Genomic DNA, 13044 nt, shown 5'->3' on the forward strand with positions numbered 1-13044 from the left:
GGACATCCCTAGCAGTTACATTATTATATCAACTATCAGAGACAGAAACTCTTCATTTAACATAATGTCCTTTTTTTCTGCTTCAACACAGCTCAATCAACACAGAAAAAGGTAAAGAGAAATATCAGACAGACAGGGCTTTGCTGTCCGTAACACACACACACACACACACACACACACACGCGCGCACACACACCCCACAAAATGAGCTAATGATACGCTAAAAGCGAATTAGCCTTCACCTCAAGCCAGGACTGTGAGCGAGCTGAGCTGCCTTTTATATTTCTAGGAGGTCAACGGGCTCATAGTGATGTTACTAGTAGTTGACTGGGAGGTGTTTTATCATAATTTGGGGAGAGTCCGCTGCCTGATGCTTACCTGCTAAATGCTAAGCACTGACTACATGCGCTCTGAACCCGCACTACTGATCGGCTGTTACTGCTCTGAATACGCACTGCTGATTGGCTGTTACCGCTCTGTTTGTAACCAATCAGACGGTTGTGTGGGTGGGACAACTCTGGGTGTCGTGTAGAGTACTGATAGAAACAGAGGCAGAAGGAAGCGTAGGCGGCTACTTAATATGTTTGTGTGGAAACTCGTTTAGTACACCTCCGAACCGAACCGAAAGCCCCGTACCGAAACGGTTCAATACAAATACACGTACCTTTACACCCCTAATATATATATATATATATATATATATATATATATATTGGTTCATACTGTAACGACCAACTAATGTTAATGTTTTATGTTCCTGTGCTTTGGATTTGATGTCAGTTTTTCCCACGTTTGTAAACACACTGTCCATGCCTGAAAGGTGATTGGCGGAGAATGAGGAAGTGTTGTTGTTTGTCTGGGGAAGCGCGGACTCACGAGACGAAAGTGTTTGCACGGGAGGTAAACTTAATTGGAATTGTGCCGTTTGTTATCATAAGATTGGTAATAAAAGTTAAAATTAGCGTCGGACTTTGTGTGATTTCTTCTGGGGTCAACAATATATTGTATTATTTTAATTTTTTTCAAGTAAAAAAAACATTTTCAAGGTGTGGCGGCAATAAAAATGTTGTGGCGGCGCACCACATTCAATTCCATTTAAACGGAAACGCTGGTCAGTCATCATCTGTCTTTGTCTCTGTCTGTGTAGGCGAGTCCGCTCGCATACACACATGCACACAAGTTGAAGCTTGTAATGTAAACATAAGGTAGCATAGTACAAATGATCTGGATAAGCCTGCCCCCTCACCCATTGTTGCAAGTCTCGAGTTGTCCTAATATGTATATGTGCGTTGTTATGGAGTTTTTTTTCCTCCTCACTCCAGACTTGGCCCACCTCAATCGGAGCCCAGTCTGAAATCAACTTTTTTTTTTACTCATCCTCCCCCACCCACTCCCTTTTTCCAATATGTTACGGAACGCAGTAAGTGGCATCCAATCATCGTTCTTGTTTGCCTAATAATGAACGGGTTTGTGGTGAAAATGAAATGTTGTACTTGTACAATGACAATAAATAGCAAACCATATCAAAATGTAATTACCTGTTGTCCCATTTTGGACATTTCTTGAAAAGAAATGAAAATCCCCCCGTAACTTTTTGAGCTACCTGGACCGATAACACATTTTGCTTGACGATATATTGACCAATATATTAAATTATTGCCGATAAATGGTATTATTGCCAGTATTTTTATGGGTCAAAGTCGATAATACATAATGATAATACATAATGATAATACACGTATATCTTTTCAAATGCGATAAACGTTGTTGTGTATTTTAACATTGTAATTGGAATGAAAGTTAAATAAAACAAACAAATAACAATAAAATGTACTTTGTCTGTTAGCAAAATGTTGCACTTGAATAAAAATTACAACCAAAAGCAATAAAATATCTTAAGGAGGGGCTGGACAGGGGGGCTCAAATATACACAATCTTAACAATAAATACATTACATAAATAAGGTATTGACAAACAAAGATGCACTTCAATATTTAACATGCAGGCAGAGGTAGAGTTGTATATTACTTAACTGACAACCAAGTTAAGACATTTTTAAACAAAAGTGCAGAGTAACATAAACACTACAGCCAAAAGTTCTAAACCGATGTATTAACAGGTCATATGCAAAACAAAATTACGTTTGGCAGATTCCGAGTGAGGAACACCAACAGGACATGACAAGATGACAGCACTTAAAAAAAAATAAAAAATGCTAGTTTTATAACAGTATTAAATGGCATAATTTATTCAACCACACTTTCTGTGAGTGCACACCATTTTGCACTGTTTTGTGAACACTGACCTGGCTTGTTGTGGAGTGGTTGTGTTTCAAGTGGGCGTGCAGGCTTGTTGTAGTCGCGCACATTCAGCAAACTCGGTGTTGATAAGTTGATTCATCTTGTTCCAAAGGTTTTAACTAAAATATTCCCACACTGATGCGGTGGCATTTGGTTTGTGATAATTTTGTCCATGTGAGTTGCTACATGCTAACTAGTTGCACTGTGTGCTGCTAGCGTGTCAGCAGTCCCACGTCGCTGCACAAAGAGTCAAAACCACTTAATGAGGACAAGATAATTCACCCCCTTCTTTTCATTCCGCTATGGTGCTTAGCTGCTAAAAGCGGCAAAATGCGTGAATGCTCTTAAAGCATGCACATGGCGATTAATCAATGCTGGAAAACTTACCGGCTTTAATTTTCCTTTATTGTCGGTCAATTGACGTATCAAATATTGGCCCAGGCCTAACCTCAAGCGCAATGTAAGAAACAATGAAAGTGCACAAGCGTGCTTCTCTGTCTCTGCAAGGCTGCTAGCATACACACACACAAAGAAGTATAAACGCAAGTAAGCGTAGTACAAATGATCCCGATAAGACCCACAATTTAATCAGTTGTTCCATCCTTATTCAATTTGGGATATTTTTTAAAAGTTTCATAAAAATCCGCTAATACGTTTTTGAGGTAATTTGTTAACTAACTCACAAATCAACCGCAATATTTACATAACCTCCTGGCACAGGTTTAAACATTTAAAAAAAAAAAGGAATACTTTAAAATAACAATTAATAGTAAAGCGTAAATATGTCTTTAAAAGTGTTACGTCAGTGTTAATTTTTTGTAGTTTGGTCTTTTTCATGTAGTTTTTCCTATTTTTTTTGTCCGCCCATTGCCTCTCTAAATGTACAGTATTGTATTGAGCAGCCAGTCCAGCGATTTTTGGTTCTGTGGATTTTATCACACTTATCCCTTCAGTGGTGTCATCACGAACACACGCTCTCAGCATAAGGAAATAGTAAAACATGTGACATTGGTTTATTTTCATTCTGCTGCCTCGCAATATTTGCTGAGGTGTAATCATGTATGAGTGTGGCTCAACTCTAAATCCTATTTGTTGTTAAAGCAGAAGTTGTTTACTTACTTAAGTAAATATTGTTAGTTAATTCAACATCTTATGATTATGAAAAGTAGCTAAGAAAAGATAAAAACAGATAATGATGACAATTATGATCTCTCTTTATAAAAGTATGTTTTTTCCCCTTCTTTGTAGGGCACAATTTAGCCACATGGTCAGAGCCTGACTCTATCATGGGAGTCAAAACCTTCACCCATAACTCGACCTCCCACAGCCAGGAGATGCTTGAAAAGCTCAACGCTTTGCGCAACCAAGGTCACTTGTGTGATGTTACCATCAGGGTGCAAGACAAACATTTCCTGGCTCATAAAGTGGTCTTGGCTTGCTGCAGTGAATTTTTCCGTTCGAAACTGGTTGGTCGGCCAGAGGAGGAGGACAAGTTTGTGTTGGACCTTCACCATGTGACAGTGAGTGGCTTCGCTCCTCTGCTGGAATATGCCTACACGTCTACACTCTCCATTAGCACCGAGAATATTATTGATGTCCTTGCAGCTGCAAGTTATATGCAAATGTTCGCTGTGGCAAGTACGTGTTCAGAGTTCATGAAGTCCAGTATTCTGTGGAGCCCAAGTAACAATAGTAATGACACAATGGCAGCAGACAAACCCCGTGAATCAGCACCAGAGAGTGCCTCATCAAACTGTGTCCTTACGCCGCTAGACGGCAGCGTGTCACCTGTGTCGTCTGACTGTAGCATAATGGAGAGAAATGTTCCTGTTTGCCGCGAATCACGCCGGAAACGGAAAAGCTTTGTAACCATGGCGTCGCCTGAGAGTCCGCTCAAATGCGCCACACAGATGATCACAACCTCCCCCCAGGTCCCCAATCCATCCCCCTCCTTCTCAGACAACACAGCCCAGCCTGTGGAGTCCTCCCTGGCCTTCCCATGGACGTTCCCATTTGGCATTGACAGGAGATTCCACTCAGACAAATCAAAGCTCCAAGAAAGCCCACGTTGCCAAGAGCAGACAGCCGCAGTTACTTCTGAAGTGGTGGTTGGTCGTCGACTCAGTGACTTTCTAACGTGTGAAAGTTCCAAGGCGGTGTCACCACCTGTGCCAGCAGAGGAAGATGACGTGAGGGTAAAAGTGGAGCGCCTAAGTGACGAGGAGGTCCAAGATGCGTCCTCACACCCTGTCAACGCCCCACAAAGCTTGCTGAATGATCAACAGACGGTGCCAGGAAGTGACCAGGTTCAGGAAGACCTCCTCATCAGTCCACAGTCATCCTCCATAGGTTGGTTTATTTTGGCTACAAACTCAGTGGAATAGGTCAGGCTTACGTAGGCCACCCTGTTCGTCATGTCACTAAGAATTTCTGTTTATGTCGGCATACTGTACATGATCAACCACTCTAACCCAGGGATGTCCCAATTGATCTTTCACGATCAGTATCGGACAATTTTCTTGAAAAAGTACGTAACCGCAGTGGCCGATTAAAGTCTTTTAATGCAGATCACAAACGTCAATCTGACACTGGATGTATTTTCCGTTTCCCGGCTGACAAGCTGCTAGTGTTTCTATTAGGGATGTTACGATAAACGGTAATAATGATAACCACGATAAAACTCCCGACGGTTAGTAATACCTAATAAATTAAAATGATCGACAAACCGTGATTGATGATAAAATTATGTTACTTTGATAAAATTATGGGCCGAGTAGCATTAGCTTGCTAGTTTTCCTAAATGCTTACATGAAAACAGACGTTAACGTCGTTCCCCATTAAGAAACTTCATACCCCAATCTAAACTTGTAAAAAACATTACTCTCAAAACAACTAAGATGCAGTATTCATATTGAACATAAAGGCTGTGCTGTCTTAGCACAAAGTGATCGAGCTATAGTCGACGGTGTCGAAGACAACAGAAGGCGGTGTCTTCAACAGGAAGTGAACTTGCATGACATCACATAAACCGTAAGTGAAGCGAATTGATCACCCAATTTGCTTTTAATAAAAAAGACATTCTAAAATGTTTACAAATTAAAATGAATGAAGATAAACATTTACACACACAAATAAACTCAATATGGGTCCTATGAAGCCAGAACAATATTTAATGTTTCCTCTGCTAAAAAATTTAATTTTTTCTATTTATATTAGCTATTTTAAAAAAAGTACAACTTTGTTAAAAGAGTGTGTATTAGTACTTTTTAAACACATTCAACAGTACCGCAATATAAAATAAATGTGATAATTTCATTCACAATAACCATGATATGAAATGTTTATATTGTAACATGGTAAATGGTCTGTATTTATATATGATATCCAAAGCGCTTTCCATTATACATTGCATTCACACACTGATGGCGGAAGCTGCTATGCAAGGCGCTAACCATGACCCATCAGGAGTAAGGGTGAAGTGTCTTGCCCAAGGACACAGCAGCCAAGACTAGGATGGTGGAATCAAACATCCCCATACACAGTTTGGAGCCACTACCCTAATCTAATAATAATCATTTCAATTACGGCAAAATTAAATGCATTTCTTAATACCATTATCACTGGTGGATGGGGCTAAACATGCTACACACCAAGAGCAAGTCAGGAGCAGACCTGCTAACCTGTTAAGCTAGCTTTTAACAACAGCAAGAAATAAGTGTTTAGTAAACATTCAGAAATGTAGCTGGAACCGCATTGCAGCAGAAAGTAGACAACTATTAAAGGGAAATCAACAAGTAGATTAATGAAATAAAATGTCGGAATTGTCACAGCCAGTACACAACACATAAGGGAAGGGCAGATTGATCCATAAATTGGTGACGTCAGTACAAAGGTAGTATGATCGATTCCAGAGTGATTAGGTCAGTATTTGTATTTTCTCAAAATTATTGTTTTTGTTAATGTTTACAGTAGACCGAATAGTCCTAACCCTGGACACCGGAGGACTTTGGGGGAAGAAACTAAAGGATTTAAATGAGTAGCATAATGGTAGTTTCCCCATGTGTTTAGTTATTGTGTGACACGGATTTGGTTTCACTCAAACTATTGTATGTAATGAAAGCAAATAATACGAACTACTATTATTATTGTGTTGATATTTTAAAATCTCATTTGCATTTACCATAAATAAATTGACAAATGTTAAGTTAAAAGTTAAAGTACAACTAGGGGCGGCGAAATTATTCTCTGCATTTGACCCATCACCCTTGATCACCCCCTGGGAGGTGAGGGGAGCAGTGAGCAGCAGCGGTGGCCGCGCCCGGGAATCATTTTTGGTGATTTAACCCCCAATTCCATCCCTTGATGCTGAGTGCCAATGTATAGGCAATACATGTGATCGGCCGATCTCGATCACTAATATTTGGAATCTGCAGCATAAAACCCTGATCAGAGCATCCATACTCTTGTCAGCATAATTCGAGATCCAAAGGGTTCCTTTTTATGTTAATGCCGACGTGCTGTATTATCGTAAATTTAATTATTATCGCTAAGCAGTGTGAAATGACAACAGTTATGAGGACTGCGTAACACATTATTAAAACGTGTGGCTAAAAAAGTGACTTGCTGTTTGTTGCAAAGTAAGATTCAAAATAAGAACAAGGCAGTATCAGCTTTCCAGCCTGCAATCAACTACAGCAACTAACCAAACAAAGTTCACAATTTGTTTTAGTTTTATAGTTTTACATGTATGAGAGCTTTATTACAATTGTAGTCGAGACATGCAATGAAATTACCGCAACAGCTCTGTTCTTTAAGAGTATAAAATATCACATTAAACAGAAGACTCAAAATTAAAATATGACAAATGGAGGAATGCCTGGTCAAGGTTAAAAAACATTGTATTGCTCATTCTTCTATACATAATTTTTTATTCTTTCAGGATCCCTGGATGAAGGAGTGTCGGAGGGCTTGCCATCTCTGCAGGGTACATCTAATGCTGGAGGACATGCAGAGGATGATGAAAGGTATCATTTCAATTTGTTTAGACTTGCAGTAAAGGAAGTCACAAGCCGAACAGAACGTGAAACATGACGTAAAACCTGTAACTGCATGTAGAAAGCACACTCATTTCAACGTGCTGCTGAATTTGCAACAGCATGATTTATAGCAGTGGACCAAGGCAAGATCTACCTACTGATGCATTAAAAAAATATAATAATAATGCAATGATTATTGTTTAAATTTATTTCGAACATGCATACAATTACAACATGATACATCACAATTTCCAGTTTCTAATTTCAACATGTTTGAAAAGGAGTAGGAAGAAGCAGAGCGTATTTAATCTTACATTACATTGCAATTGCTAAAGCTTTTGTTCACTTCCTGTTCTCAATTTATTCACAATATACTCCATGAATTATAACATAAATAAATAGTATATAGTGAAGTAAATTGGATTTCATATAGTGAGATGAATAAGATTATCAGTAAGTTAAGAATGTTTATCTTGGTTCTTCTTTTTTGCACTTTGTTAACCGGAGTTTCAATAGTTTCTTAAATTGGATCATAGTAGTACATTGTTTGATTTCTTTTCTAATCCATTCCATAATTTAACTCCACATACTGATATACTAAATGTTTTAAGTGGTGTACATGCATACACATGTTGTATCTCTTTTAAAGACTTAACACAGTATGCAAAAAATCCTAACAAATTTCTAGAATATATTTTTTGATTTGGTTCTGGCTTGGTGGGCTGATCCAAGGGGGGTCTAGCTAATGGGGGTCCCTGGGCAGGTGTTGGGGTGTGGGTGGGGCTGGGGCAGCCTCCGTGGGGTCGGTGGTGGGCTCTCCCTCTGGCGTCGGGTCTCCTTGGGCTTCCTCCTTTCCCTGGGGCTGGGGGTTATTCTATTTTTTTTATTTGTCTATTCATTCATTTTGTTTTTTTAAATTTTTTATTGTATGTATATGCTTGTTTGGATGTACTGGAATGTGTGTATTAAGGTTTGGTCGGTAATACGATATCAATATATAATCGCGATAGACAATTGATATCAATATAAAATGCGTTCGATAAAATATTCGATCTATATTTGTATTTGTTTGGTCAGAAGAAACCAGAAATTATGAAGCAAAATTCCTTTCATGAAGTCAGTTTGGGAATACAGGAAACAGGAAGTGTCATTGAGCAATGGGAGGGACATGCTAACAGCCAATCACATAAGAGTATCAACTACACCTTTCGTGCTTTCAGCTTCTAGTTCAGATTATAGTCAACAAGCGCAGGGGAGACGTTCCCTCCAGGGTCGATGTTTTCATCGGTGGTAACACCCTTCACTTTACCCGACAATGGGTCTGCTCAGCTCTGCTTTCGAGTTGGAATGGCCGCCAATTCGTGGCAATTTGATCGCTTTATTCTTAATCCTGCAGGACACAACCGGACACATTTGCCAGTCGCCACTACTGCTGCACTTTTATGTTACCGCTTGCTTACTGACGTCACTCACGCAACACATTGCCATTCTTAAAGGAGCACACACACACATACGCTACTCTCATAACACTAGTGTGTTTGTGCCGTCTTTCTGTCTTGCTGTGGATTCACTGCATGGAGTGAGAATAGAAACTGTAAGATATCAACCCAATAACAGAAACTTGTCTTTAGTTTTGTTGGTTTTAATGCAGACAGTGCGACAACATCCTGACAATGTGTTGTTGGTTGAATTAGTTGCTTATCAAACTACTGTGTCGTGTTCAATAGCTTTTACACTACTGCTATCTACTGTCTCAAATCTGCAACTAACTTCAAATCTATTTTAATTGTTTTATTACCTGATCCGCGGTCGTCCTACTTGGCACCCAGACACTGTCCACTGATAAATAGCAGCCTTGGGAAGTTGGAAATTGTTTTACTGTATTTATTGGCAGGCTTGAATAAATCATAAAAAGTATTAATAATTATCGATATCGATCAATATAGAAAATGTATATTGTGATATAGTTTTCGGCCATATCGCCCAGCCCTAGTGTGCATATATGTATGTGTCTGTGCATGCGTGCGTTTATGTATGTATAGATATATGGTGAAATATGTGTGTATGTATATGTGTGTATGTATATATTCATATGTTTGTTTGTATATAATGATACATATATGTGTAAGCGTGTATTTATATATATATATATGGGTGTATATATGTATGTACCGTATTTTTCGGACCATAGGGCGCACCGGATTATAAGGCGCACAGCCAATGAGCGGGTCCATTCAGGTCTATTTTCATACAAAAGGTGCACCGGATTATAAGGCACATTAAAGGGGTCATATTATGATTTTTTCTGAATTTAAAACACTTCCTTGTGGTCTACATAACATGTAATGGTAGTTCTTTGGTCAAAGTGTTGCATAGACCTAGTGGTTAGAGTGTCCGCCCTGAGATCGATAGGTTGTGAGTTCAAACCCCGGCCGAGTCATACCAAAGACTATAAAAATGGGACCCATTACCTGCCTGCTTGGCACTCAGCATCAAGTGTTGTAATTGGGGGTTAAATCACCAAAAATGATTCCGGGGCGCGGCACCGCTGCTGCCCACTGCTCCCCTCACCTCCCAGGGGGTGAACAAGGGGATGGGTCAAATGCAGAGGACAAATTTCACCATACCTAGTGTGTGTGTGACAATCATTGGTACTTTAATAATAATTATGTTTATTATCACTTTCTGACCGTCGCTTCAGGATGTGCCGTTTTGTGGGCGGTTTTATTTAAGTTGCTCCACTTCGACAGCGTCTTCACCCCGTAATCTATAGCGTGCAAGGACGGTAGTCAAAGAAGTGTCAAAAGACGGAGCTAGTTTTTTTAATGACATTCAGACTTTACTAAATCAGTAATGGAGCAGCATCTCCTCATTCGTGGTTCACTGGTGCAACAAAAATGCATGAAATGTGTCCCTTGAAAAACTGTTCGACCGGAACTCTCTAATAACTAAAGTTCCATGGGTGCATTATGTAAACCCACTACACCGGTAGTTTTTAGCGCTTCCATAGTGAGTCTACTGACAGATATAATATGTACTTTATATTAGAAATGGCAACAGCGGAGAATGAATGCCCCCCAACAAGAAGATAGAGAAAAGGAAGAAGCTTATCGACTTCGGTGTCGGCACGGACTACAATGGCGGACTTGCGCAAATTTTCAGGACTTATGCAGATCCTAAATACACATCAGCAGGTACCAACAGGAAAGAAATGTTGGTTTTGCATAATTTTGCGAAAAATGGCAGGTAACAGCACAAACATAATTATTCTGTACATTAGGCACACCGGGGCAGTGAGTAGAATGGCTGGATGGAGTTGTTGTGTCCGGGATGGCCGCGGCTGTCATTGTTGTCACGTTTTGGGGTGTTCTTTTTTGGGTTTTTTAGTGGCTGTGGAATGAATGGGCAGTTGTTTTGGCTTTCAGTTTGAGAGCCGTCACGCAGGTTTCGCTTCCTGTTCCGGCCTCGCGCTGTGGTGTTTGTGTCGGGGGCTTGGTGCAGGCACAGCGCAGCCCTTTTGTTTGGTGTGGGTGCTGTGGCTCGGTTGTTTGGGCTGTGGTGTGTTTGTGGGTTGTACTGGGGAGTGAAGTTTTTGGTGGGTTGATGGTGTTTATGTCTCTTGTTTGCATTTGGACGGACTTGCGCTGGCTGGAGTCCATGGTCTTGTCAGCGTGTGGTTGTCAGTCGCGGTTTTTCGGTCGTTTTAATTTGATGAAGGGGTGCTGGTTGTGGGCGGTATTGCAACCGTTGTTTCTCCTGCCGTAGGTCTGTTGTGCGGGCGCCTGTGGCTGCTGGGTCTGGTGCGAGGGGGTGGCCCCTGTTGTGGGTTGTGGCAGCGCGTACGTGTGGTGATTGTCGGGGCTGGCTGACTTGCCGACATTGTTTTCAAACTTGCCGGGTTGGTTGGCTTGTCAGGTGTCGACCCAGGCCTGCCCTCGCATTCTTTCGCGATGTTTTTTGCACACTATGTCGTGCCGTCGTCTGGGTGCAGGCTTGTCGGGGGTTGTCTCTGGGACAGGGAGGCACACGGCCAAACGTCTGGGAGTGGGGGAATGGATCGGCTGTCGCTGCTTTGCTGGCTTAAATAGGGATTATTTTGTTTACCGTATTTTTCGGAGTATAAGCCGCACCGGAGTATAAGTCGCACCTGCCGAAAATGCATAATAAAGAAGGAAAAAAACATATATAAATCGCACTGTAGCCCGGCCAAACTATGAAAAAAACTGCGACTTATAGTCCGAAAAATACGGTATATAGTGTGTGTGTGTGTGTTTGTGTTTGTGTGTGTGTGTGTGTGTGTGTGTGTGTGTGTGTGTGTGTGTGTGTGTGTGTGTGTGTGTGTGTGTGTGTGTGTGTGTGTGTGTGTGTGTGAGATTATTATTATATCTGTGCGTGCGGGCAGATGTTTGGGGGTATGTTTTTTTTTTTATAAAATGTTTTTATTTTTATGGTGGCCGCTCTCGGACCCTGCTTGCCCCACAGGGTTCACCGTCTCGGGCTAGTGCAGCAAGGCAGCGTGTCTGGGGCCCCTGGGTCCTGCTGTCGACCCACTTCCTGTCTTGGTTGGGGCCTGCTTGGTCTAGTCCCTATGTTAATCGTGGGACCTCAGTGGGTTGCATGGTATTCTGCAGTGTTGCATGGCGGCCAGCTGCTGGGGTAGTGACCTTTGTGTGTCGGCGTCTCTGTGATCTCCTTTTTTTATTTTTTATTTTCCTCAGAGGGCTGATCCGCCAGGGCAGTTGCTGGGTGTTCCATCTCCATAGTTGGGGTGCCCGCAGGTGGTGCGGGTGGTTTCGGCCCTGCCGTGCTTTCGTGGGGGAGTTAGGTTCATGGGGCCCCGGTTGCTTGTGGGGCGGTGCGGTCTTTCCATCCGGCTGTGGGGAGTCTGTGGGCCCCTCGGGACAGGGCGGGGCGTCCCATCGGGACAGGGCGGGGCGTCCCATCTTTCTGCCTGCGAGGGGTATGGTCCCTCGCTTGCTTGGGGGATGGCTGGTCTCTCCCGTACCTTGTTTTCTGCTAGGCGCGTCTGTCTACGGCCTGCCGCTGGCCTGCCGGGCGGCACGGTGGGCCTAGTTCTGGGGGTCCTGTCACTGGCCGACATGACTGCGTGGGGAAAGTTGTCCCTTGTTCCCTGGGCACCACACCTGCTGTTTTTGGTTGAGCTCTCTGGGTGGCTGGGTCCGTACTTTGGCTCCCGCACATACTGGAAGACAAATATATTGTAAATACAAACGCACATACACACCATTATTCATACATATAGACATACATACGTGCATTCATTAATACATAGATACGCACATACATAGGTACATACGCTCCCACATACGTACACAAATACAGTATATACATACACACACACAGTACATACAAACCCCGTTTCCATATGAGTTGGGAAATTGTGTTAAATGTAAATATAAACGGAATACAATGATTTGCAAATCCTTTTCAACCCATATTCAATTGAATGCACTACAAAGACAAGATATATGATGTTCAAACTCATAAACTTTATTTTTTTTTGCAAATAATAATTAACTTAGAATTTCATGGCTGCAACGCGTGCCAAATTAGTAGGGAAAGGGCATGTTCACCACTGTGTTACATGGCCTTTCCTTTTAACAACACTCAGTAAACGTTTGGGAACTGAGGAGACACATTTTTTAAGCTTCTCCGGTGGAATTCTTTCCCATTCTTGCTTGATGTAC

The 13044-nt window shown here is 41.6% G+C and overlaps 1 protein-coding gene across 7 annotated transcripts in view; it reads left to right on the forward strand.

The window, feature by feature from the left end:
* The window catches only part of zbtb44 (zinc finger and BTB domain containing 44), a 54843-nt gene that overhangs the window by 10557 nt on the left and 31242 nt on the right, over positions 1-13044 (forward strand). For 6 of the 7 annotated variants that reach the window (XR_009810559.1, XM_061925494.2, XM_061925496.2 and 3 more), the window contains 2 exons: positions 3549-4649; positions 7240-7324. Coding sequence is in view for 6 of the 7 variants with exons in the window: in XM_061925494.2 (XP_061781478.1) it covers positions 3549-4649; positions 7240-7324 (1186 nt within the window). In the remaining variant the exon portion in view is untranslated. The remainder of the gene's footprint in view (positions 1-3548; positions 4650-7239; positions 7325-13044) is intronic. The other variant, XM_061925497.2, reaches the window with a different exon arrangement.

This window comes from Nerophis lumbriciformis, linkage group LG30, assembly GCF_033978685.3.
Source record: "Nerophis lumbriciformis linkage group LG30, RoL_Nlum_v2.1, whole genome shotgun sequence".
NCBI lineage: Eukaryota > Metazoa > Chordata > Actinopteri > Syngnathiformes > Syngnathidae > Nerophis > Nerophis lumbriciformis.